The sequence below is a fragment of the Saccopteryx leptura genome, chromosome 2, assembly GCF_036850995.1.
Source record: "Saccopteryx leptura isolate mSacLep1 chromosome 2, mSacLep1_pri_phased_curated, whole genome shotgun sequence".
NCBI classification, from domain to species: domain Eukaryota; kingdom Metazoa; phylum Chordata; class Mammalia; order Chiroptera; family Emballonuridae; genus Saccopteryx; species Saccopteryx leptura.
In genome coordinates this window covers 238,332,292-238,360,234 of record NC_089504.1, presented here as the reverse complement: position 1 = coordinate 238,360,234, position 27,943 = coordinate 238,332,292, and the positions used below count along the sequence as shown (strand labels likewise).

The 27,943-nt window shown below is 44.6% G+C and overlaps 1 protein-coding gene across 5 annotated transcripts in view; it reads right to left on the bottom strand.

Moving 5' to 3' along the window:
* The window catches only part of CIT (citron rho-interacting serine/threonine kinase), a 166,008-nt gene that overhangs the window by 84,672 nt on the left and 53,393 nt on the right, over nt 1–27,943 (bottom strand). For all 5 annotated transcript variants that reach the window (XM_066370788.1, XM_066370789.1, XM_066370790.1 and 2 more), the window contains exon 9: nt 15,349–15,532. In XM_066370788.1, the coding sequence (XP_066226885.1) occupies nt 15,349–15,532 (184 nt within the window). The remainder of the gene's footprint in view (nt 1–15,348; nt 15,533–27,943) is intronic.

Sequence of the window (27,943 nt, the reverse complement as noted above, 5' to 3'; positions counted from 1 at the left end):
AGGGATGATCCACAGAGGGGCTCACTGGTCCTTCAGGAACCAAGAGTCACCCACATGTCAGTAAGTCACACACAATGACACGAGTCCAAGATCATAACACAGGCCACAGCTCTGAGTGCCCGAGCACAAAACTGGCGCCCTCTAGCTGGGGTTGTCAAACTTTTTATAAAAACCGCCCACTAAGACTATACTTTCAGGGATCATTTCTATAGTTTGTTAAAAACCGCCCACTTTTGCAGTGCTGGTAGACCTGGTCCCTACCGCCCACTAGTGGGCGTTCCAGCTTTCATGATGGGCCAATCGCGGCGCTGTTTGGTTGCACGGTAGGGACCAGGTTGACCAGCACTGCAAAAGTGGGCGGTTTTTATAAAAAGTTTGACGACCCTGCTAGAGGAACGATTCCGTGGTTCATGGTGATGGGACGGACAATGGCCCCCAAACCTTGATGATACACGGAGAGGGCAGGCTCCAGCAGTGTTTGGTGCTTACAGTGTGCTGTGGCTGCAAAGCTGAATGCTTTTTCACCCCCAAAATGAAGAACTCATTGAAGTCAATCATAACTGGGGCCCAGAACCAAAGAGCTGTGCAGCCCCACCCACCTGTCAGCACTCTCCGAGACAAAGGACGGCCCTCCTCATCACCCAAGGGCCAACTCCCTCATTCTTCTTTTATTGTGATACTTGACAAACGTTCACTGTTTACAAGTTCTAAGTACAGCAATTAAGAGCTCTTCAGAATAAAGGAGCTGAGGAAATCTTTTTTTTAAAAAAATAAAAATCACCTAAAAAAAAGCTATGGTAAGAACTCTGTGACTAAACCCTGCTTATAGCAACACTCCCATAAACAATTGTGGGACTGGAGCATGAGGCTACAGGATGGGAAAGGGCATCGCAGCTTTCCGGAACTCCCCTGCACATTAGTGTCACCTGGAGAGCCTTTGAAAACTATTGATGCTGGACAGTGAAAATATTCCGTGTGATGCTACCGCGCTGGACAGGTGTTGTTAGGTAAATGTCCAACTCCACAGAACAGTGCAACACCAAGACTGCGCCCCAGTGCAAACTATGAACTTGGGTGACAATGATGCATCAGTGCAGGTTTATCCTTTCTAACAAATGCATCCCCTCTGGTGGCGGATGTTAATAGCAGCGGCAGGTGGTATGTGGGAAATCTCTGAACCTTCCTCTCAATTTTGCTGTGAACCTAAAACAGCTCTAAAAAAAATAAAGTCTTTAAAAAAAAAACTGATGTCCAGGGCCCAACCAGACCAATTAACTCAGAGACAGATAGACTACTAGTGCAGCGTGGGCAGCACCGTTTTTAATATGCTCCCTGGTGATTTAATGTACACACAGGATTGAGGACCACAGTGCTAATTAGAAGAAAGTACCAGTGACTGAGGGTCTAGTAGGCATTTAAAACTCATGGTATGACTGTCCTCAGCATTTGGTACAAGGTGGCCATGCCATTTGGTGCTGATGCTCTTTGGTCACTCTTTGAATGGGAACACAATTTCTAAGTTAATCATGGTGGGCTATAAATTTCAAGACAATGTGCATGTTTCAGACGATGATCAAAGACCATTCCCATGCCCCTAGTTTTTAATAAGTCAACTAAAATATATCACTTTCACGAATTTCTATAAAAGAAACACACTAGAAGCAGTTAACATAGCTCAGCCTAACATATCTGCAGTCTATTCATTTTTCATGCAGACACTTTGGCCAGTTCAATCTCTAGCATCCATGATAAGCTCTCAATATTTATTTCTTGAATAAACAGATTCCTCCGAATAGATATTCTGAAATATTACCACAACTTACTTTTTTCTAAGATTCCATTACCCATCCTTCTGACTTTCAAAGCAACAGCAAATTATTGGCTGACATCTGCATTATTATAGAATTGACCATAATATAAATCTTAGTTTGGGAGGTTCGAACCAAAGCTGGCCTCGGAGCCACCTGACTATGACCAAATAGGGCCCTGTCCTCTACAAGTGGCAACTCAGCTGGTCTAAAATTATCAAGAGTGGTATTATTTAAAGGGCTGATGCTATTGGTGCATTAAGGAAAGTTTGCAAAAGATCATGTATCGGGTTAGAACTCAAAGCTATGGGTGATGGGCACAGAATTACAGTAAAGAAACTATCTAATCATGAAGTTCTGTTAACCCTGGAGTAGGACAGAGGTCTACCTATTGACTTAAGAGTCTTCCATTTTCCCTCTGTTCTCAGAATTCCCAAACTTCAATAAGTATTTTTGGACCACCTTCTATAAGTGAATGTGTATGTGAGATAGATGATGATAGATAGATAGATAGATAGATAGATAGATAGATAGATAGATAGATAGATAGACAGACATAGATTGGGAAAGATATCCCATGAGAGGTACCTGTAAACCAGTGGTTTTCAATGAGGGTCAATTTTGTCACCCAGGGGAGAGGTAGCAATGTCTGAAGATTTTTTTACTTTTATAACTGGGGCTGCAATGCTATTAACATCTAATGGGTGAGGCCAGAGATGCTACTCAACATGCTACAATCCACAGAATAACCTCCCACAAGAAATTATCCAACCCAAAATGTTAATTGTGCCAAGTTGAGAAACTGTGCTTTGCAGGTTATCAAATTATAAAGTTAAGGAAGCCACATTCCTATCCTCAAGGAAGTAGCAATGTAGGAGACAGAATTAATGCCACTACCTTTGTCATTGATAATAATGCATATTTAGCCTGACCAGACAGACAGAGGTGCAGTGGATAGAGAATCAGCCTGGGATGCTGAGGTCCCAGGTTCAAAACCCCGAGGTTACTGGCTTGAGCACGGGCTCATCCAGCTGGAACATGAGATCACAGACATGACCCCATGGTAACTGGCTTAAGCAAGGTGTCATTGGCTTGGCTGGAGCCCCCGGGTAAAGGCACTTATGAGATGCAATCAGTGAACAACTAAGGTATTGCAAATATGAGTTGATGCTTCTCATCTATCTCCCTTCCTGTCTGTCCCTCTCTCTCTCTAAAAATAATCATAGTAATAATAACAACAATAATAATAATAATAATGCATATATATTGAGCACTTACTGGGAACTGTGCTTGGTGCTCTACAGGTTACCTCACTGAATCTTCCCCAGGATCCTATGCTGGGGATTATTATCTCATGCACTGATGTTTAGGAAGGAACAGCTTACCCTGTGGCCTCTATGTTTTTCTATATTATGATGATTGGGGTGCAGGTGCAGGGCAGTAGAGCTAGAGTTCAAAGCTGGGCTCTACAACCCAATGCTTGTGTGTTCAAATCCCAGCTCTGCTACTGCTTGGTGCATGCCTTTGCACAAACCCAAGAAAAGTCTAGAGAGGCTCACAGGAGCAAGGTCATGGAGGAAAGGGAAAGGAACCCCAGAGGGGAGGAAACTTCTATCCATGATGGGCTATGTGGTGCTGGGAGATCAACTCTAAGCCTGAGCCCAGGACAGCCGGGAACCAAAGAACATCCATTGGCCAGATCAGTCCACAGCCACCCCCAGAAACAGCTCAACCCATACACACCCAATGAACAACTCTTTCTCCACTGCTTGCTGGCTCAGGGGTGGTAATTAAAAGGAAACAGCACAGATTGTAGAGGCCCAGGCTGGTTCAAGCTTCAGGCTCGAGGAGTACAATAAGGATGCTAATAAAAGAACATGCAGCCTGCCCACACATTGCTTGCCTACTCCTCCTGGCCACATCCCTGACATACAACCAGTTATCCCCATGGAGAGAAAAGGCACTTCTGAGCAGCGGCTGCATGCAGCCACCCACCCACATACAGCAGTGCTGTCTCTTCTGCACGAAGACAAGTTTGGGTTTTTCTTTTTTTCCCAGCTTCTATTTTCTAGAAAAATTTACTCTGAAATCAACATCACTTCTTGATACACATCTGCTTTTATAATTAAAGAGGCCCAAAGAGTATTAATAGAGGTAATGGTATATGACACAGAGGGAAGTGTGGGCTTGGCAGTTACTGCTACAGCAGGAAGAATATTGGGTTTTTTTAATGTGTTAGATGTGACCTAAAAATTGCTTTACATGGAACTTCATCACTTAAGTAAAGATGATAAAATGCGGTTTTCCCAATGTCTATAAATAATCCACATAACTCCAAAAACACCCTAATAAAGCTATTAACAGAATATTCCGCATCAAAAGAGTATACAATCTGTACTTCTGTCTTATGAGCAAGTGCGTGTGTTAAGCACTTACTAATCACTACTGTAATAATGAAGATCATGATTAAGCATCAAGCCATCCATTCATTCCCTTAGGAAGAGAACCCCAAGACTGCAGAAGATGCTACCAATTCACAAATCACACACATCGCCTTTCACAGACATCCGTTAGATTACCAAGAATGGAGACTGGAGGCTAAAAAGAGGGAATCAAAATTAGCTCAGCTTGAGGGCCCTACCTTAATTGTGGCCAACAGCACTAAAAATACATGCCACTGCAAGATGTAACATGGGGGAAAAAATAAAGAACTCATCAGCATTCTGCTCCAAAAATAAGCTGGTTTAAGATTGAGCATTCTGAAATTTATGAACTGACTTTATAAACCCATTTAAAATACACGGTGTTGTCCATCATGAACACTTGGAAATATCAAAAATACTATTATTCTAAAGGGTTTCAGGGTCTAGCTGGCTTTGGAGTACCCCTAACCAAACACATACCACACACACACACATACACTCACACACACAGCAGAGGTCAACAGTTGAATGAGAGCATCTGCTTTGGAATAATTAATATGTAACTCAATAATCATTTACTAAAATCATGTTATTGGCCCTGGCTAGGTAGCTCAGTCGATTAGTGTCATCCCAATATGCCACTGTGGTAGGTTCAATCCCCAGTCAAGGCACATACAAGTATCAACCAATGAATGCAAAAAGAAAGTAGAACAAATCAATCTCTCTCCCTCTCTCTAATATCAGTAAGTAAAAAAATTAAGAATCATTTTATTCATAAAAGCATAGTTTCTCATGTAATCTCTAAGCTAGTGCCTAGCTTTGCAGGTTAATTTCATTGACATACCTCCACCTCTTGCCTGGAAGGCTGCTGTAACCTAAGCTACTTCCCTGAATCTAACTCTTGCCCTACTGTCCACCACACAATATTAGAGGGGCCCTTTGTAAAATGAGAACCAGATAGTCCACATCCCTGCTCAAAATCCTGCAAAGGCTTCCTGCTCAATGCAATTACAGGTGCTCCTTGCCTTGTGATGGGGTTACATCCCAATAAACCCATCATTAAGTTCAAAATATTAAGTCAAACATGCATTTAATACACCTAACCTACCAAACATTATAGCTTAGCCTAGCCTACCGTAAATGTGCTCAGAACACAATATCAAAAAAAAAAAAAAAAAACAGGGATTGTTTACCCCCATAATCATGTGCCTGGCGGGGAGTTGTCGTTGGCTGCAGCTACCCAGCATCATGAAAGAGTACTGTACCAGAAAAAGATAAAAGTACAAGGTACGATTTCTACTGAACACATATCGCTTTTGCCCCATTGTAAAGCTGAAAAACTATAGCTGAACCACTGAACCATTGTAAATCAGGGACCGTCTATAGAGCAAAATCCAAACCTCAAGACCCCACCTACCAGAATTCAGACCACCTTCACCATGCATCCCGGGCTCCAGCCACTCCAATGTGCTTCCTGTTCACTGGACACCCACAGGCTAGTCCTGGCCTCGGACTAATGTGGTCATTCCTAGTCATTCCTCATCTAGGTCCTAATTTCCTCAGGGCCCCTACTACCATCTGAAAATTTCTTGAGCTTCTTTATCCTGTTACCCTGCAACAGAATGCTAGCTCCTTAAGGGCAGGAAACTTATCTGCCTTTTTCATAGTTAGCTCACAAAGCCTAGAACAATATATGTGTTAAGTGAATGAATGATGTGCAAAGGAAAACAAGCAGGGCTTCAATCGCGCCAGCATGAGAAACACTTCCAGCCCTTGCACAAGCAATGCCCAACATCAGTTCTGGAACAGCAATGTCACAATCACACACACACTTTCCCACACTTGAGCACTCAAAAGTGGGTGGGAGCATGTGACATCTAGGCCGGGCCCAGTAAACTTCCTCCCTCCCCAGCACTGGGTTTCAGACCCTTTGAAATGGACCCTATCAGAAGCCTCAAGCATGTTTTATGGAAGGCACAGGTTTAACCTACATGTCACAGACTCCAGAGTAAAAACTTGAATGGCAATATTAGGACCTCTGTCAGGCACCCCACATGGAGTCTGACTCTCTCAATGGGCAGAAACCAGCAAGATGTCTTATAAAGTGGAAGCAGGAAAGAAAAGAGAGTTGAAAGCACTCTTAGGCCCACCCTTAGCCTAAATAACAATGACAAATATGAAATGAAAATTCACTCTGCTCCCAGTGCCAGCCCTGTGGGCTCTCCATTCCCCACGGCAAGCCCAACAGACAGGCTCTATTATAACCCCCACTTATACATAGACCAAGGAGTGGAGCTTAGATTTGAGCCCAGGTCTCTGTGATCCCAAAGTCTGTGCTATATATGTATTGATAGTTCATTCCAAAAAATAAAGAATGCTTCTATCAGCTCTAAAGTTAAGCGGTGAAAAAGTTGGCCATCCTCTGCCACGTACAAGGTGCATGAAACTTAAGAAATAACCCAAGAGTTTTGATCGACACTTTCCTCATCTGTAAAACAAACAGTTGTTGTTAGGACTGAATGAGAATGCTTGTCAACCATTTAGAACAGTGGCTGGTACAGAGTGAGTTATCAGTAATGTCAGCTCTTTTACTGGTGTTCTTATTAGACTATTCCTTAGATTCTGCATAATCTAGCAAAGTCATGACTTGAGAGACAAGGTAGATGGTGGTCCTAGAGGTAGGCAGCCATGGGTGTAAGTCTTACATCTGTTACTACCTATAAAACTTCAGAAAAACAAACAAACAAACAACATCGCTGAGCCTCTGTGTCCTCATCTATAAAATGGGGATAACAGTGGCTACCTCATATAGTTACAGAGTGTACTTAATGAGCTAATGCACGGAAGGCTATCAGCATAGTTCTGGGAGAGTACATAGAGTTATTGTAAGTACTTAATGAGATAATGCATGTAAGGCACTCAACGTAGTTCAGGGCACACAGGAAGTACTCAACAGATGACAGTTTCCATTAGCAGTTGTGTAAACTGTGCAGAAGAAAATGGTATAATGCCTGGCCACTTTAGTCTAATTCAATTTGACAAATGTTCACTGAAGACCTGCCAGGGGCAAGGCACAAGATAGAAAACAGTCCCTGTCCTCGAAGAGCTTGAACAGCTTGGCCAGACATAGGGGACAAGAAGGTGTCATGACTGAAAGGCAGGTTGAGGTCTTGGCATACCAGGCTTGCATACCAAGTTCAGGAGTGGCCATTAATTCCATGCACACTGTGATACTATAGAAGTTCTGTGCAAGGGAATGACATCATCCAAAGCAACCTGGGATTTGGAAGACTTCCACCTTCTGTGGAGAATGGATTAGAGCCAAGGAAATTGGAGATAGAGGAGTGAGTTAGGCTACTGCAATAGTCCAAGCAAAAGTCAATAAGGGGTGGCAGTAAAGACAGAAAGATGGGCACAGATGCAAATGCCATCCTAGAGGCACAACTTAATGGTCTTGGCAGCTGATGAGATGGCAGGGGAGGTGGAAAAGAGTTTTAAGATGACTCAGTTTTCTTGTCTAGAAGGGTAGGGAACGTGCTAGTTTCTTAAATGAAATGAGGAAGCCAAACCTAGCACTTAGTGGCTCACGGAGTGAGCAAGTGAGCCTGTGTTGGGAGGGAATAGAGGACAGAGATGGTGAGAACTGGTAGACTATCCTGACAGTGATGAACACAGGGCACACTGGGAGGGAGGCCATGAGGCGAGGAGAGGTGAAGTCAAGGAACAGAATGACATCACCAAGAACAGGCTGAAAAGAGAACTGAGGAGGGAACTTTAGGGAATGGTGTATACATTTTAAGGGCCTGAAACAGAAGAAGACACCCACAAAGGAGTGAGAATGGCAGAGAGTTAGAAAGAAAACCATGTTCCCAGAAGAAAGCGGTATCACGTGGTGAGGTGGAAATCACTGGATTTGGTGGTTGGATGGAATCAGCAGCTTCTGGGACAACGATTTTTGAAGTTGCAGAGGCTGAGAAGGGGGCACTGAGTGTAGGCTGTTCTTTCTGGAAATTTGTCAGAGACAAGAAGGTGAGTGAGGTCAGGAGACAAAAGATCAGTGAAACAGAGTGAACTGAGAGACATTCACTTAGGCAAAGGAAGAGTTGCCAAACTGGCACACGGCTTGGGAACATACAGCACCATTTAGTCAATTACTGTCTTCTTTAGGGATCCGAGGCAACCGTGCAAATTAGCATGTGTAGGCCAGCAAGAGGAAAAAAACCACAGTTGACAGATCTTTTGGAACCTAATCTTCAGGATTGGGCTGGGATGGTTTGGACTCGATTTCCTAAAGGTATCTTTAAGACAAACGAGAAGGCGGCGGAATAGTCCTGCCAGGCCTGCAAGGCAAGCACGCCCGATCTAAATAGAGAACAGAATAAGGCAAGTAGAACAAGATGTGCTTGACTAAGAAAAAGAAGAAATTGAATGATCCAGAGGAGAGAACCCAACACAGCAGAAGGGAATGTTAGGCATCTGGTCCAGATAATGGAATGGAAGCAACACAGGGCACCTGAGGGCAGTAACCATGGGCAGGAGCAAATGACAATTTTTTTAACCTATTTGGGGAGGACAGGGGGTGCATACCTTCGTGTACCAGAGCAGATTCTGTTGTTGTTGCTTTTTTGCTTTTTTTAAATCAAAACACAGGTGAAGTTTTTTGCAATAGAGACCTGGGGGTAGTATGTACAATGGCAAACGACCTTGGGCTGGATGTGGAAAGGAAAACAATTTTTAAGACTCCCCGATCTTCCCATGTATTTCAATAAAAAAGAAGGTAGGGCCAAGTGCAGAGTTCAGGCTGTCTTCCCCTGGAATAATCCACCCCAGGAGAGATGACAGGCAGCAGCTTGGAAGTGTAAAATGTAGATTTGGATAGACACGGATCATAGAGTCATCAACAAATGAAGCTGCAGCCATAAAAATGATTTAGATCGATTCACCAAATGCTTATTGAGCAAGTTGTACATGATCAGTCTAAAGATATGATGGAGACCAAGGTCAACACGGTTCCCTTTCTTTGCCAAACATAGACCCTAACAAGTAAGAAGTCTCAGGAAGAAAGACTATATATATATATGCATGGGTTTGTGTACACGCACACACACACATACACACATTCACCAGGTAAGAGTTTCAAATTAGAAGAGGAGAAAAATCTAAGAGCTACACAGTTCACCTACTCAATAAACTCAGAGATTAAAAACAAAATCATTTTGCACTGACATCACCTATTGGTTCTCATCCCACTCTGCCCCACACTCACTGCTTGTCATTCTCCACTTCAGACAAGCATGTGTACCTGGGGACCTCACACAAATTTCCCAATTTCTCCTGACAGTGGCATGTCTACTTGGCAGGATAGCACAGTGGCTAAGAGACTTTACAGTCACACTGCTTGGGTTCAAGTCCCAGCTGAGTCACTCTGAGCTGTGTGGCCTTGGGCAAGTTGCTTACTCTCTCTGTGCCTGGGTTCCTCCCATGTAAAATAAGAGTGATGATGGTACCTTCTTTCTGGGCTGCTGTGCATTTTGAGTTAATCTGTGTAAAGTGCTTGGAACAGAGCCTGGCACACAGCTGATACCCTGTAAGGATGAGCTTTTGTGATCACTCTGCCCTGAAATTCTCTCTACATTCCACTCCACTCATCCAAATCACTGTCTTTTAAAAAGCCAAGCCAAATATTTTACCTTCCATTAGTATGCTTATACCAGGGGTCGGGAACCTTTTTGGCTAAGAGAGCCATGAACGCCACATATTTTAAAATGTAATTTCGTGAGAGCCATACAATGACCCGTGTATGTTATGCATTATCCAATAAAAATTTGATGTTGTCCCGGAAGATAGCTGTGATTGGCTCCAGCCACCCGCAACCATGAACATAAGCAGTAGGAAATGAATGGATTGTAATACATGAGAATGTTTTATATTTTTAATGTTATTATTTTTATTAAAGATTTGTTTGTGAGCCAGATGCAGCCATCAAAAAAGCCACATCTGGGCCCTGGCCGGTTGGCTCAGCGGTAGAGCGTCGGCCTAGCGTGCGGAGGACCCGGGTTCGATTTCCGGCCAGGGCACATAGGAGAAGCGCACATTTGCTTCTCCACCCCTCCGCCGCGCCTTCCTCTCTGTCTCTCTCTTCCCCTCCCGCAGCCAAGGCTCCATTGGAGCAAAGATGGCCCGGGCGCTGGGGATGGCTCTGTGGCCTCTGCCCCAGGCGCTAGAGTGGCTCTGGTCGCAACATGGCGACGCCCAGGATGGGCAGAGCATCGCCCCCTGGTGGGCAGAGCGTCGCCCCTGGTGGGCGTGCCGGGTGGATCCCGGTCGGGCGCATGCGGGAGTCTGTCTGACTGTCTCTCCCTGTTTCCAGCTTCAGAAAAATGCAAAAAAAAAAAAAAAAAAAGCCACATCTGGCTCACAAGCCATAGGTTCCCGACCCCTGGCTCATACACTCAGTCCCAACACGCATTTAATGAGGGTCTACTGTGCCCAGTGCCCCAGGCAATGCAGGATGAATAAGACCCAGCCCGGACCTTGTGATCACAATTGACTAGGAGAAATGAACAGACATTCCAACGATGATCATACTGGAATTTGGCAAGAAATGTGAACCAGCATTACCCATTAAGTGTCCCCACACTGGATTTTGCCTTACTCTCCTGACTCTCCTAAAACAATTAGATATCCAATTTGTACCGTGATATTCTGCAGCAAAGGTGTTTGCTTGGTGTTCCCTGAACTGTTTCACACATATATGCTTTGACTTGTACAACTTGATGGAAAGGAACCCACTCTGGGACTGCACCTCCTTTTTTTTTTTTTTTTTTTTTTGCATTTTTCTGAAGCTGGAAACAGGGAGAGACAGTCAGACAGACTCCTGCATGCGCCCGACCGGAATCCACCCGGCACGCCCACCATGGGGCAACGCTCTGCCCACCAGGGAGCGATGCTCTGCCCATCCTGGGTGTCGCCATGTTGCGACCAGAGCCACTCTAGCGCCTGAGGCAGAGGCTACAGAGCCATCCCCAGCGCCCAGGCCATCCCTGCTCCAATGGAGCCTCGGCTGCGGGAGGGGAAGAGACAGAGAGGAAGGAGAGGGGGAGGGGTGGAGAAGCAAATGGGCGCTTCTCCTGTGTGCCCTGGCCGGGAATTGAACCCGGGTCCTCCGCACGCTAGGCCGACGCTCTACCGCTGAGCCAACCGGCCAGGGCTGCACCTTCTAATTCTATCCCCCAATCCACTCCACCCCAACAACCACCTTCTTCTACTTATAGGTATTTGGTAACTGTATATCAACTTGTGGTTGGTCAGGACATTTAAGCTTCTCTAGCAGAAAATTCCTAGGGCCTAGAAAGCTGGGTTTCTGGTCTGCCATGACTTTGGATGACTTCATTATCGCTGAGTTCTTCCCATATCCTCTTGGCATAAACAGGGTACTGTGTATATATAGAATAGTGTATTAGTAATAACAAAAATAAATGTGAACGTTTATTGAGACTTTTCCACATACCAGGTACTAGATCAAATGCTTTGAATGCTTCACATGATCCTCCCAACAGCCCTCAGAGAAGGTATCATCATTGCCCCACTTCGTAGTTGAGGAAACTGGCATGAAAAGAGACCCCCAGTAGAGCAAAAAAGAGGCACCAAAAACCAGTTCTCTAAACACACGGAAGTCAACGATGGCAGCCATTTTTCATTCCCCCCACCATGTTTGGATGGCTGGCTCGAAAACAGAATTTGCAGATCCACCCAAAAAGAAAGGAAAAAGCCTTGAGCCAAAGAGTAAGCCCCCATCCTGAACACAGCCTACTCAGACACTGTCATCCCACCATCCAGTCTCATGGAGATCCCATTGCTCCCCCAAGATTTTCAACCTCTCCAAAATCAATAAGCCAGCCAGGTAAAACTAACACAAAATATAAAACCAACTGACTCTGTTCTTCTAGAGTTTATACTGAAGGTTTGCAGAAATGCAGCTTCAGCAAGAGCTTCAGTGAGGCAGTGCCTCAGCTCTCCGAGGAAGAAGGGACCTAGAGAGATGCGCCCATGAGGACAGGGGAGGGCAGACAGCTGGGACCCATTTAATTTTGAAACCTTGAGTGCACTGATTTCTGTTACTCCCTTGCTACCGTGAAATTCAAGCAACCAGAAGCTCAAAGGAACCACCAGGCATTCAGAACTTGGGGATGTGGTTTGAGTTCTTATTGGTTAAAAAGAAAAAGAGGAGAGTACTCACTCACTCTCCTGCACCAACCAACTGTGCCATAATCCCCAAAAGCAACCAAAACTAGTTCTGTAGAATAATCTGTCCTACTCCCTCCAACTCAGCCTATGAGGAACTCCTACTAAAATTCAGGCACAGAATGCTGAAATCGAGAGCCTTGTTAAACCCCGAAAGAATGATGCACTCAGAGGCTGGCTTAGAAATGGTCTGGGGGCCCCAAAATGGGATCCTAACAGATGATTGCAACAACTAAAATAATTCTCACTGTGAAAATTTCTTGTTCATTCAGCTCCGCCACTGAACATTTCATTCAATTCACTGGTAGCAGATCTGAGGTCAATTTACCCAGCACAGAAGAGCAACATCTGCAATTTCCTTGGTGGTGAGAAGAGTGAGTAACAGCACAGGTAATCAATGTGTGTAAACAAAAACCCGTGATGCTGAAAACAGGGAGGGCAGAAGGAGAACTCAGGAAGAAACACCAGGTCCCAGGGTAGTGATGGTGGCACCCAGAAAATGCCTCCCGCCACCTCCAAACGGATTTTGTAAAGACACATCAACAAAAGTGCAGGGGATTCTAAGTAATTTCATCACTGTATCTTTTCTATTAAATTTATAAATAATAACAGTCCAATACATCCAGGGTCATGGCAGCAGAGCCAAGTCCGATGGCAAGATCACATTAGAAGACGTAAGATCCAAAGAAATCTTTCTGATTCCAACCCCAAATTGGCATAGAAAAGGCATTCAAGTTCCCCCATAAACAGGTACTACAATTCCATCTTCCAGATAAGAATTACACCATTTTGTTTGCATGGATTTTTTTTTTAATGAGAATCTTATTAAGCACTCTCTTGAGGCATTAACAGAAGCTCATTTTATGCTCTGGAGATATATTTTGAACTACCAAAGGTGAAACAGCATTATCTTCAAATACAGAGAGCAATATAAATACAATCTGGGGAAAAGGATCATGAGTAAATTAAATCAACAAATATTTATCGAGAGCCTGGGCCTTAACACTAAGATGCCCTGTCTGAGCTCCCTTAACTGAGCTTTTGGTGAGAAGCAGAACGATGCAATTACAGTCTTCCTGAAAAATAAGCAATTAATCACACTCTGCTTCAGATTAATTGCTGTGCCTAAGATTCCCCCCTATCATTCTGCCTTTGCCCCTGAAATCTAATTCCCTGGAGCCCTCACTGGTTTTTCAGATCACTGATTAGCACCCTATGCAAGCTTTCATTCAGACCTGGCCAGCACACTACTGACCAGAACAAGAACACTCCACGCATCACCTTCCACTCTGATTGGTGACCTTCAATGTATTGCGTGTGTCAAGGTTAAGCTGCCCACTAACCATGCATCCTTTAACGTCAGGCTTCCACGTCTGCCCTGCTCTTCGATGCCTGTGCAAAACCTCCAGCTGTGCTGGAGCATCTCAAATCCATCCGACAGCACATTCAACAGCTAGCCAGCTCTCTGCCTCCCCCCGTCATCCAGATTGGTTTGGGGTTGCACAGCAAATGAGCCAGAAAGGCACAGCCAACACAACCAAAATCAAACCCCAAATTTTAAACCCAGCCCCCAGGCAGGAAGAAGGACCACTTCAGCATCTTCCTTAATAACAATCTGTCTCAAATTCAATCACAGCCCTCAACCTCATCTCATGTCAACTGCCCAATTCCCCACAATAGTCTGAAATCTTTTCAGGAACATTACTGTCAAAATAGCACCCAAGGGGAGACACCGTCTAAGAACCAGCATGACATCCCTTCAAACTGTCATCTAAGCTGCAAGCACAACAAATCAGGAATGAATGCTGCCAGGGAGAAAACCAAATTCTGCTCATCTCCGAAAGTGGGCAGCAACTAACTACCCAACATTACCCTGCGAGCCTCCAAGTAAGGGAGCCAGGACAGCGGGGGAACAGCACAGCTGCTCAGGACCTGCGGGGCACTCACGCCTCTGAACACAGAATGTCATCAGATCATGAGAACGAAGCAAGACACGGAGCGCCTACATCCACAGAGGCGACTGCATTTTAGACAAATTCCAAGAGGCTGGAAGCCAGGACCCTCCAGTCCCAAGTGCCGTGCTAGTGCGCTTTTCATTAGCTTTTTCAAGAACGGAGGAAGATCTATCGTGTCAAGAGGTTTACAGTGATATTTACACTTCCATTTTCTAGTCTCCAGGTTTGTTTGGTTTTTCCCCTGTGAAGCCCCGTTTCTGGGAGTCAGTGACTTGGCTATATCACACTCCCTCCCGGGGGCTGAAGGTAGCGGGCTTTCTCTGGCTGCCAGCGCTCTGCTGGCCCCGAGAGGCTCGGTTGCCAGAGCCCGGATCTTTCGGCAGACTTCAAGTGGAGCCGAGCACCATCTCTGTTAGAACTGCTGTACGGCCACTTGCAGCTCAGCTAAACCCAACGGGAAGCCTCGAGACACAGTTTGCAGGTTCCGTTCAACACAGCCGAGACAGCAATCTCTATCCACCTGCCTAAAAGAGATGGATAGCTAGGTAGATAGATGCATAAATGGACAGCTCATCTTAACCCTGCACATCTCTCCTTCCACCAAGGATCTGCACTGCTAGGTAGTTCCCACTATCTCCTCCCCTCTAAAGAAGACCAAAGACTGAAAAACTAACCCAAAGTACCCAATTGACAATTACGATGCTGTGGGCAGGAGGAGGTACCTTCAACACAGCAAAATGAGAATATTAATGGTCCGCCCTTCCAAAGCCCAAACAGGTACACTGCTTTTCCCAGCGCAGCCTGGTTAACAGCTTCTCTCCACGGCACTCCCCCCACCCTACCACCACCACCACCACCTTTGGGCTCTGTACACCTTGCATCAATGCAGGTCCCTTAGAAAGTCAAATTCTCACTTACTCAGATCTACCAAGAATCCCCAGTGCCTTGCTATATGAAAACCCCACAAACGGCAGTTCTTCGCCCGAGAAGCCCGAGGGGTTCAGCTGGCACAGAGAGGATGAAACCCACGAATTCTTCTCTGGTTCATCAAAATTGGAGGTGTCATCATCAGACTTGAGGGTGGGAACGAAGGGGGGAGGAGCTGGTTAAAGAAAAACAAGAAGGGGAGGGGAGAGAGAAAAATTCAGCCGGATTCAACACTGTTGCGGAGAAAAGCCTCTCGCTCCTTCAGCGTTTGCTATGGCACTGCAGCGCCTGCTTTCAGTCTCGCTCGCTCCCACAGGCAGCCCCAGCCTGGGCTCTTACAGCAACAAGGGGTTAACCCCTTCCCTGCCAACATGGCCACCCACCCGCAGACAGGCTGCCTTCCCTGCTGGGATAAACTGCAGGATAAACTCAAACAGGTCACTTGGTGGAGAGAAAGCACTCAGGGGAACTCATGTAAGCAAGCCACGCATCACTCATCATTGATGTTTCCAGAAAGCTTCCACAGAGCATCAGCCGGCTGGTGCCAGCATGCCAGATGACCTAACCCTATTCATTTCCTCTTTCAGACAGGTCTACGTTATTAATATTTAGCGCTAAGTGTTGGGATGAGGTGGAATTTCTACACTTCATGGATTAATGGGAAGGAGAGGGAGGAGCAGGGGAGAGGATCTGGGGGCATGTAACTCGTGTTAGGGTAGCACTGCGGTCTGGCTCATTCATATCCCGATGAGTATACTCAGAGCTCTTATCAACCACTTTTTATTTTTTAGTTCATTCTCCGTCCTCCCCAGCTCAAGCATGCCCCCTGAATCCACTGCAGTTTAATCAGCATAATGAAACACCACCCAAATAAAGTTCTTCCCGATGATTTACAGCACCCCTGCACACTGACGGTGTGAATGCACCGAAGGACATCGGCGTCCTACCTCGTTAAGGCATGACTCCCAGCTAGGGGCATCTTACATCTTTTCCACTTGCTGCAGACCTACTAAACTCTCTCAGTCAGGGAGGTGGAAACTCGTCCATCAGTCACCAGGAGGCTGCCCATGGCGGTGGGCTCCCAGGGGTGTAGCCGGCCAGCAGCGTTACCATGGCTGCAGGCTGAAGCGTCGGTGGCAGGCCAGCCCAGCGAGTTGGTGAGCCAGGCATCACATCCCCCGCAGTGCAGGCTTGATGCTCCCCACTCTGTGCGTGCTCTGGCTGTAACCCCACCTGGCCGCCTGCGTGGCAGGGGCCAATGCTGATCTGAGTGACAGAGCAGCATGAGTCACTGCCGGAGCTCGCGACAGCGCCCCCTAGGACCGTTTCACAGCCCTTCACAGTCCAGACTTCGTTTTTTTAACTCCTTGTCTCCTGGACAAAGCTGTGTGCCAGATCTGAGCAGCAGTTTGTTTACGGACCGGGAAGACTCTGGATGTTTCCAAAGTTCCCCAATGACAACAACATCTGAAGCAGCATTGGGAGGTAACGGAGTGGTGAAGGGATGTGGAGGGGGGAGGAGATGAAGCCAGAATGAGGGGTCTGGCTGCTCGCAGCAAGCGCAAAAGAGCATTCTCAGCGCTCCAGGTGCACTAAGATGAGGTGGAAGACTGAAAACGTAAAATGTGCACTGCCAGAAAATTATTTCACACCTCCGGGCTCTCAAGAGAATTTAAATCTTCACTGTTAGTATCGGAATCTACGTGCTTAACGCTTTAAAAATTAGCTGATGGAAAGAAAAATTACACTGAACGCTCAGCCTACATCCCATGTGTACTTCCATCAACAAAGCCTCCACTCCAATCTGATTTCAATTACCCAATACCCTTTTTCTTTAAACAAAAAGAATTTTTAATGAAATTACAATTCATAAGAATCAAAGTTTTCCATCCTAAAAGAAGGAAACTCAGATAAAGACTGAGGATGTGTGAAGAGAGACTTGCAGACGATGATAATATGGAAGCATCGTGGTCAATGGCATATACTTTGGAATCTGACTGAGTGGGTGCAAGCTCTACCACTTAATGCTCTGTGACCTTGGGAAAGTCACTTAACCTCTCTGAGCCTCACTTTCAATACAGAGATGATTTCAATAAGCTGTTGAGAGGGTTAAGTGAAAAATATCTATATGAAGTACTTGCACAGTCCTCAGCATAGAGTAAATACCCCGTGAAGACTGCCTGCCATCACTATTATTGCTTGTATAAGATACATAATTATGACAGAGCTGCAATTACTGAAGTCTAGGAAGATGCAGCAGAATCTATACTGAACATTCTTTGTTGCGCAAGACTTGGACACACTCAAGGTGAAGTTTGTGTTAATTATATCATTTAATTCCTAAAAGAGGTTTAAGTCTGTTTCTACCATATACTACTCTTATCTTTAGGAGACTAAAACAGAATTCCATTTTTGAGGGAGAAGAATAATTAATATAGGGGTGGGAGCCACCCTCTGTGAAATAATTATGATTTAGAAATCCCATACTATAAAATAAGATTCCTCTTTAAAACACCATCATACTCAAAGCTAGCCCGTGTGGTTGAGATTAGAAAAAGGGCCAGATAATCTTCAATAAAAAGAAGCCAATATGAAATATACCAGGTGAGTATTCACAGGACAGATTAAAAGCTAAGGATGTAAACCTCCAGATAGGTAGTCAATTCAGTAAAACAGCAAACTCTGAAAAGCAGAACTTCTAAGGAGCCCATGTGGGCAGGGAAAACAGCACAGCCTGGAGCCAAAGAGAAGTGGGGGGGGGGGCTGGAAACTGTCTACCTACCAGAAAGTGATGAGGATGCTCACCCTGGACCAGGGCCTTCTAGGGGAAATAAACAGGTGGCTATTAAAACTACAATCCTGGATAGAATCTGCATTTACAGTATCCTGCACGGTGTGGGAACTACAAAACAAGAAATTAACATCAATATTGGTTCGGGATCAGTAAGTCCTTAGGGTACCCAAGTGGAAATAACTTGTAGGAACACTTTCACAACCTAAGACAGACAAACAAACCAACAGACCTACAGACAGACAGACACACACACACCCCCTACTGGAAATGAGTTCACAATAAAAAAAGTAAAAACCAACAACTACACATAACAAGGAAAAAGGGACCGTCCAAGCTACTATGAAGGAGCATCAACAGATGCCAAAAATGGAAAAAATTTGTCCTCTATAACCTGTAGATAAAAGAATAACCTAAAATGGACCATAAAAATTTTAAATTTATTATCAAGGTAAATGAGTAGAAATTCTAATAAAAGAACAAAATACTTTGAAAAAGGACCAAGCACATTTGAAAGGAATCAAGTGGAACTTGTAAAATCAAAAAATATTTTTACTAAATTTAAGGGTAAAAATTCACTAGATACATTAAATTAAAAATTGGACATGGCTAAAAAGAAAATTAATGAACTAGCAGTTAGATCTGAAGAAAATCACATAGACCCATGCTCCTCATATTATAATCTGTCGAGTGGTGGCATCAGCATCACCTGGGACTTAGTTAGAAATGCAGAATCTGAGGCCCTGCTCTGTGCCCAGGAAATGAGAACCTGCATTCTAACAAGACACGCAGGTGATTCACAAGCACACTACAGTTGGAACATGCTTATATAGAATGCAACATACAGAGCCAAAGAGAAGACATGAGAGATCAAGGGACAGAGAATGAGAAGGTTAAATACACATCTAATTGGAGCACCAGAAAAAAAGTAAAGAATTCACTCAAAATCTGGATGCCACATTTTAAAAGGATTATGTAAAATTTGGTCAAGTCTAAAGACCATCAAGTATGTGACCATAGCTATCTTGGGGAACTAATTTCCCTCCTTCTTGTACCTTATGGAAAACGGCCCTTTCTTGATCGTCCATAAACTGTAATAATTTTTGCTTTAAGGAAGGTATTACTAGGTCACTGGCATCATTGGATCTGTCTATGTTGATGGTGGTACAAATTGCATTGAGAACATATAGTAGTGCCAGGAACATGGTAAGTACACAATAAATATTTACTGAACAGATCTATAATTAATAATTAAATGACTAGAAAATACCTCTTGCAAAGAGAGCACTTCATATACAGGCCATGAAGAAGTTACTTGATGTATGAGTTAAATAAAGAAGCTTTAAAAGTGGAGATTGTTCTGTCTTAAAAATATGTTAATTGTGCCTGGTCAGGCAGTGGCACAGTGGAAAGAGCATTGGACTAGGATGCAGAGGACCTAGGTTCAAAACCCCAAGGTCACCAGCTTGAGCACGGGCTCATCTGGCTTGAGCAAGAGGTCACTCGGTCTGCTGTAGCGCCCCCCCCCCCCCCCGTCAAGGCACATATGAGAAATCAATCAATGAACTAAGGTGCCACAATGAAGAATTGATGCTCCTGATCTCTCTCCCTTCCTGTCTGTCCCTATCTGTCCCTCTCTCTGTCACACACAAAAAAGAAAATAACCTAATGGTGCCTATATTAATATTTTCTAATACAGCATGATGAAATCATCTCCCCCTCATACATATCCACCACCCTCAATAACGACAAATAAGAAGCCATTTATCAAAATCTATTTTTCATTGGCAAAAGCCACTAAGAAGAAATTTTTTCTTTTTTTTTTTTGTATTTTTCTGAAGATGGAAATGGGGAGAGACAGTCAGACAGACTCCCGCATGCGCCCGACCGGGATCCACCCGGCACGCCCACCAGGGGCGATGCTCTGCCCACCAGGGGGCGATGCTCTGCCGCGACCAGAGCCACTCTAGCACCTGGGGCAGAGGCCAAGGAGCCATCTCCAGCGCCCGGGCCATCTTTGCTCCAATGGAGCCTTGGCTGCGGGAGGGGAAGAGAGGGACAGAGAGGAAGGAGGGGGGGTGGAGAAGCAAATGGGCGCTTCTCCTATGTGCCCTGGCCGGGAATCGAACCCGGGTCCCCCGCACACCAGGCTGACGCTCTACCGCTGAGCCAGCCGGCCAGGGCCAAGAAGAAATTTTTTAATCTTTCTTTATATATTTTTAAATAAATCAGTCTGTAATTGAGGTCACGTCGGAGCACATTCTCCTTAGTGGCCGGGGCTATCCAAATAAGTTCTAGAGGGTTGTTATTTCCTGCCAGTTATAAAATAGATGGCAAAACAAGGCTTTCTGAAAGAAAGGGCTATTTTTAGAGCTGTAGTTAATCTCTCTCCTATAAATTCTCTTTTTTTTTTTTTTTTGGAATCCTGACATTCATTAGAAGCTTTGAGGGGGGTGAAAATTGTATTGCCTTCAAAAATATTCAGAAAATAAAAACAAGAAAAAGACCAAATGGATTTGTCCTTGGGGTCTACTTCTTTCTAACATGCCCCATAGAGCTCCATTTACCTAATTCCTATCCTTAGTTTTTCAACATACTAGACAGACATCAATATTAAAAACACAAAAAGATTTTCTAATTCTGTTACAGGGTTTATCGTCTGCTTTCCCCACTGGAACACAGGGTCCAGGAGGTGAAACACTGTGTTGAATTCATCATTATACATCTCACACGTAGAGTGGTACCTGGCTATTCTTAGTCCAGGGGTCGGGAACCTATGGCTCGTGAGCCAGATGTGGCTCTTTTGATGGCTGCATCTGGCTCACAGACAAATCTTTAATAATAAAAAAAAATAATGTTAAAAACATAAAACAGGCCCTGGCCATTTGGCTCAGTGGTAGAGAGTCGGCCTGGCATGAGGGAGTCCCGGGTTCAATTCCCGGCCAGGGCACACAGGAGAAGCACCCATCTGCTTCTCCACCCCTCCCCCTCTCCTTCCTCTCTGTCTCTCTCTTCCCCTCCCGCAGCCGAGGCTCCATTGGAGCAAAGATGGCCCGGGCGCTGGGGATGGCTCCTTGGCCTCTGCCCCAGGCGCTAGAGTGGCTCTGGTCACGGCAGAGCGACGCCCCGGAGGGGCAGAGCATCGCCCCCTGGTGGGCAGAGCGTCGCCCCCTGGTGGGCGAGCCGGGTGGATCCCGGTTGGGCGCATGCAGGAGTCTGACTGACTGTCTCTCCCCGTTTCTAGCTTCAGAAAAATACAAAAAAAAACAAACATAAAACATTCTCATGTATTATAATCCATTAATTTCCTACTGATCATGTTCATGGTTGCGGGTGGCTGGAGCCAATCACAGCTGTCCTCCAGGACAACACCAAATTTTTATTCGATAATGCATAACATACACGGGTCGTTGTGAGGTCAGGAAGTAAACTTCCCTCCTTTTAATCAAGTAGTCAGCTAGCTAGTTGCAGAAACCCTTTTGACGAAGAAGATGGCTAAAAGAAAAAAAGATGAGAAGTATCATACTTTTCAGCAGGAATGGACAGAGGAATTCACCTTGGAGGAGAGAGCAGGTTCTGCAGTGTGTCTAATATTCAATGATAAAATTGCATCAATAAAACGGTCAAATATAAAGCGGCACTTCGACACACGCTATAATACATTTGCATCGAAATATCCAGCAGGGGACAGCAGGAAGAAAGCATGTCAAGAGCTACTGTGCAGAGTACAAGCTAGTCAGCAGCAACTCCGTGTTTGGACCCGACAAGGTGACTGGAATTCAGCTAGCTTTGCTGGTGCTTTAGCAATTGTGAGAAACGGAAAGCCATTCACAGATGGGGAGTATGTCAAAACACTCATGCTTGATGTTGCCAATGAACTTTTTGACGACTTTTCGGATAAAGACAAGATAATCAAATGAATAAACGCCATGCCTCTGTTAGCAAAAACTGTTCACGATCGTACCATCATGATGGCAAATCAAATTGAGGCAACACAAGTGAAGGACATTAATGCAGCACCATTCTTTTCTCTCGCTTTGGATAAGTCAACAGATGTAAGCCATTTATCCCAGTTCAGCGTGATTGCAAGGTATGCTGTTGGTGACACACTACGTGAGGAAAGTCTTGCTGTTTTGCCTATGAAAGAGACAACAAGAGGGAAGGATTTATTCAAGTCTTTCCCTGAGTTCGCTAAAGAAAAAAATCTACTGATGGATAAACTTATTTGTGTGTACTGATGGTGCTCCGTGCATAGTGGGGAAAAACAAAGGATTCGTAGTGCTTCTTCATGAACATGAAAGGAGACCCATCCTAAGTTTTCACTGCATCCTACATCAGGAGGCGCTTTGTGCTCAGATGTATGGCAAGCAGCTTGGTAAGGTGATATCGCTGGTCATTTGGGTGGTCAACTTTACTGTTGTCCTAGCTTTAAATGATCGCCAGTTTAAAACACTGCTGGAAAAAGTTGGGAATAATTATCCTGGTCTGCTTCTGCACAGCAATGTGCGTTGGTTATCAAGAGGGAAAGTGCTCAGCTGTTTCGCGGCTTGTCTGAGTGAAATCCGGACTTTTCTTGAAATGAAAAACATCAAGCATCCCGAGTTAGGTAACACTGAGTGGCTCCTGAAGTTCTACTATCTCGTGGATATGACTGAACATCTGAACCAGCTCAATGTGAAAACGCAAGGCGTTGGAAATGCAGTCTTATTACTTCAACAGCAGTGTTTGCATTTGAAAACAAGCTGGAACTCTTCATCACTGACATTGAAACAGGTCATTTACTACACTTTGAAAAACTGAGAGAGTTTAAAGATGCATGCATAGCAAGCGACCCTGCTCAACATCTTGATCTCTAGCAGCTAGCGGGCTTCACATCTAATCCCCTGCAGTCATTAAAGCGCACTTGGGAGAATTTCCTGAGCACACTCATTTTTTTAAGTTCATCACCCACCCACACGAGTATGCAGTGGACAGCGCCAACCTGAGTTACATCCCCAGTGTCTCCGTCAGAGATTTTGATCTACAAGCTGCTGACTTGAAGGCCTCAGACATGTGGGTGAATAAGTTCAAGTCACTGAATGAAGATTTGGAAAGACTTGCACGACAGCAAGCAGAGTTAGCGAGCGAACACAAGTGGGGAGAAATGAAAAAACTTCAACCCGCGAATCAGCTGATTGTCAAAACTTGGAACGTGCTTCCCATCACATACCACACACTGCAGCGTGTGAGTATTGCTGTACTGACAGTGTTTGGCTCTACGTATGCATGTGAGCAGTCTTTCACACATTTAAAGAACGTGAAGACCAACCTACGATCACGTTTAACGGATGGAAGTCTCAACGCCTGCATGAAGCTTAACCACACCACGTATCAACCAGACTACAAAGCATGCAGCACCAGAAGTCGCATTAATGGTAAGAAGTACTTTATTCATCATTGGTTAGCAACAGCATAACAACGTTATTAAAAAGAATTCAGAGACTTATTGTACTTTAAAAGTGTTGGTCTTACATAAAATGCACACATTTTCTTGTATTTAGTGTTGAACATATTGTATGGCTCTCACAGAATTACATTTTAAAATATGTGGTGTTCATGGCTCTCTCAGCCAAAAAGATTCCCGACCCTGTCTTAGTCCCTGTTTAATATGCAGTTTGATAACAAGCCTCAGATGTGGGAGAATTTCGTAGATCTAATGGGTTATTTCATGCAATATGCCACTTTAGGAAACTCAGAGTACCCAATTTAGTCATGAAAAATTGACACATAAAAATAAATAAATAAATAAATAAAAATGAAAACACCTGAGCCTAGATATATAGCTCATAAAACTCCTGTGACTTTTAATCATCGCTGTGGGTTACAGACATTGGTGCTGAGCTCCGTGTGGCAGGAGTAGAAGATAAATAACAGCCAACATAGTGTCATCAAGGACAAAGGCACATAAATAAATATAATGAATCAGGACTGTGCCTGGGACACAGTGGGCATTCAATGATATTAAATCAAGAACAGTCTATCTACTATGATGTCGCCGCCCCTTAAAAAAAGGTACTTAACTGATTAATTAGTTGCTATGTTCAAACCTAAAAGGAAGACTACCAAAAAAATTAGCTATCTTCCCAGTTGGCTCAGCTGTAGAATGTCAGCTCGGCATGTGGAAGTCCTGGGTTCGATTCCTGGTTAGGGCACATGGGAGAAGTGACCATCTGCTTCTCCACCCTTCCCCACTTCTCTCTCTCTCTCTTTCTCTCTTCCCCTCCCACAGCCATGGCTTAAATGGTTCAAGCAAAGTTGGCCCCTGACACTGAGGATGTGTCTATGGCCTCCATCTCAATCTCAGATGTTAAAATAGCTTGGTTGTTGAGCAACGGAGCTGTGGCCCAGCCAGGCAGAGTATACCCTGGGACAGCAGCTTGCCAGGTGGATCCTGGTCAAGGCACATGCAGGAGTCTGTCTCTCCCTCCCCACCTCTCACTGAATAAAACAGAAAAAAAAAAAAGATTAGCTATTTTCCAGTCCCTTAAAATCTAAGGCACCAGTGTATTGCATTTACCAGTTAAAAACACAGAACAGCAAAGTAAGTGAAGGGGAGGCTACTGCTGTCATTCGAAGGTCAGGGTGTAGGTGTGAAAAGCAGAGTAAACATACATGGAGAGATGGCAAGTTTGGCTGATGTGGATACAGTGAGTTTTATGTGATCCTGCTGGAAAGTGTCACGGAAACGAAGGAAACTCAAGAATTGTTTAAAAGGTATCTTCATGGGCTGAAGTGCAAAAGAGTGCTACTTTAGAAAAGCCACAGAAAGGCAGCCCAAGAGGCTGTGGGTAACGAGGCTGCAAAGTAAGTGAAAATAGAATCTTGGCTGAACCTCGGAAAGGGGGAACCCTGGAGTGGATTGACAGAGGGATTATTAGAGAGGGGTTTTTTTGTTTGTTTGTTTGGGGCTTTTTTGTATTTTTCTGAAGCTGGAAACGGGGAGAGACAGTCAGACAGACTCCCGCATGCGCCCGACCGGGATCCACCCGGCACGCCCCCAGGGGGCGATGCTCTGCCCCTCCGGGGCGTCGCTCTGCCGCGACCAGAGCCACTCTAGCACCTGGGGCAGAGGCCAAGGAGCCATCCCCAGCGCCCGGGCCATCTTTGCTCCAATGGAGCCTCGGCTGCAGGAGGGGAAGAGAGAGACAGAGAGGAAGGAGAGAGGGAGGGGTGGAGAAGCAGATGGGCGCTTCTCCTGTGTGCCCTGGCCGGGAATCGAACCCGGGACTTCTGCACGCCAGGCTGACGCTCTACCACTGAGCCAACCGGCCAGGGCCTAGAGAGGGTTTTTGAGTGCTGCGTTGGTGGCAGTTCCTGAGACTGATATGATCGTTTCAGTAGTGATGGCTGGAAGAGGTCGATACTAGAAACCTCTAAGGGACAAGCCTACAATAGTCAAGATGACTAATTCTATACTAAGGAGGCGATAACAGAAACAGAAAGGATGTGGGTTAACAGGAGACAAGCTATAGAAAGAAGTGGCAAAATATAACAATTGATGCAAAAGCATCATTTGTTATCATTTTAAAAATATCAATGAGCAACTCTTTGTTGTTGTTGATGGGAACAGATCCAAGAGAAAAAGTTTACAAAAGAAAGAAGAGCAAGATAATCCAATATCAGAGGTCTCATGAGAATGAACCAAGAGACTATAACAGGGACAAATAGAGCTAGTTACTAAATATACATTAGTAATTTAGCCCAGGAGAACAGATAACATTCCTCAGAGCCTCAGGTAAGTCCCCTACTTTCTCCCCTCCAGGGAGGAAGTGATCAGATATAACTCATCCAAATAACATTCTATAAGAAACTCAAAAAGAAGACAGACCAGATCCAGTTTCCACTAGAGTTAAGTAAATTAAAAGTTACCCCATCTCTTTGCTTCCCAAAAGAATCATAAAATGACTTCAGGGTAATCTTGACTTGGCTAGTGATTAATTTTTACAATGTATCTTCGAAGTAAATGAATAAGGAAGTTGGAGTTACTAAAGTATGCTTTAATCAATCCCTCTCAAGGATGCTAGGGTCTGGCTGCCAACAGCTAGGTAGACTTCCTCTCTGGTGGCAGATGAGAGATCTCGATGGAGTTGTGTGCTCTCTCTGAATCTGCCTTTCTCAAAAGCCACCTTCCTATTAGGCCACTTAATAGCAAGCTCTTGGTTAACGACTTTTGTTTTCCCATAGAATTATATGTTTAGAGATGCTTTCTCTCAATTCTGGATGGCACTTTAGCCAGATTTTGAACATCTTATCTTTGCTTTGTTTTTCCCTTCCCTCTCAGTCTAGGTCCTCTGTGACCTAGGAAACATCTACAGAGGCTAGAAAACACTCAAAAGACAGAATCTTTTCCAACTGCAACTACGCATGACTGCAATTCTCTACAAAGCGGGGTTTGGATGTATCCAGTTTTTTTCCCCCTGGTGGAAGCCCCCAGACCATACTTAAACAATAGCAAATGCACTGGTCCACCAGCTTCCGTTCCCTAGAACCTGCTTGCCTTAGGCCTCAACAACTTTCTCAGAATTATCAACACCCAAGAGCACATCAATTAGATGCATTCTTTGTTGCCCTCAAGACTGTCGTATGCTTTCCTCCAACATTTTAAAAATTTATTTTCTAATTTTTCTATGAAAACTTTCACACACACAAAAGGAGTAAAGAGGAAAAATGAATTCCCACGTGCCTATCACCCAGCTTCCATAACTAGCAACTCCCAATTCTCCCTTCATCTCGCCCCCATCCCTATCTTGTTTATGAGTTTGTTGATTATTAAAAATAAACCCTGGAGATTATATCATTTCACCCATAATTACTGCAGGAGATATCTTTAACACAGGGCTTCTCAGCTGTGGCACCACTGACATTTGGAATTGGAGAATGTTTTGTCGTAAGGAGCTGTCATGTGTATTGTAGGGTGTTAGCAGTATCCCTGACTTCTATTCATTAGACGCCAATAGCACCTCAAATCCTGACAACCAAAAATGCATCCAGATATTGCTAAATGTCCCTTGGAGGGCAAAATTGCCCCTAATTGAGACCACTGCTCCAATAGAAAAGAACTTAAACAAAACAAAGCAAAACAAAAACGTTACCACAATACTGTCATCAGGCCCAACACAGTTAACAGTAACTCCTAACATTCTCTAATATCATAATTGTGTTAGATTTTCTCCAGTTGTCCAAAAAACTGTTTCTGCACAGTTGGTTTCTTTGAATCAGGATCCAGCCAAGGTTCACACATTAATTTAGTTGGTGTGCTCCCTAATCTATAACACTACCTCCTTTTATTTAATATCATTTATTGGTTTAAGAAACTGGATCACATGTCCCTATAGAATTCCCACATTCTGGACTTGGTTGATTATATCCCTGGGACATCACTTAACATGTAGCTCTGTTCTGTATGTTTCCAATAAACGGGTAGTTAAATCTAGGGCCTTCTGTACATTCATATTCAATTCTTTTGGCAAGAATACTTCCTTGCCGGACCAGTGATGGTACAGTGGATAGCGCATCATACTAGAATGCTAAGGTTCCAGGTTCGAAACCTGAGGTCGCTGGCTTGAGCATGGGCTCATCAGCTTGAGCGCAGGGTCGCCGGCTTGAGCGTGGGATCATCAAAATGACCCCGTGGTCGTTGGTTAGAGCCCAAAGGTCGCTGGCTTGAGCAAGGGGTCACTGGCTCAGCTGGAGGTCCACTTTCTTACCCCCACCCCTGGTCAAGGCATGTATGACAAGCAATCAATGAAGAACTAA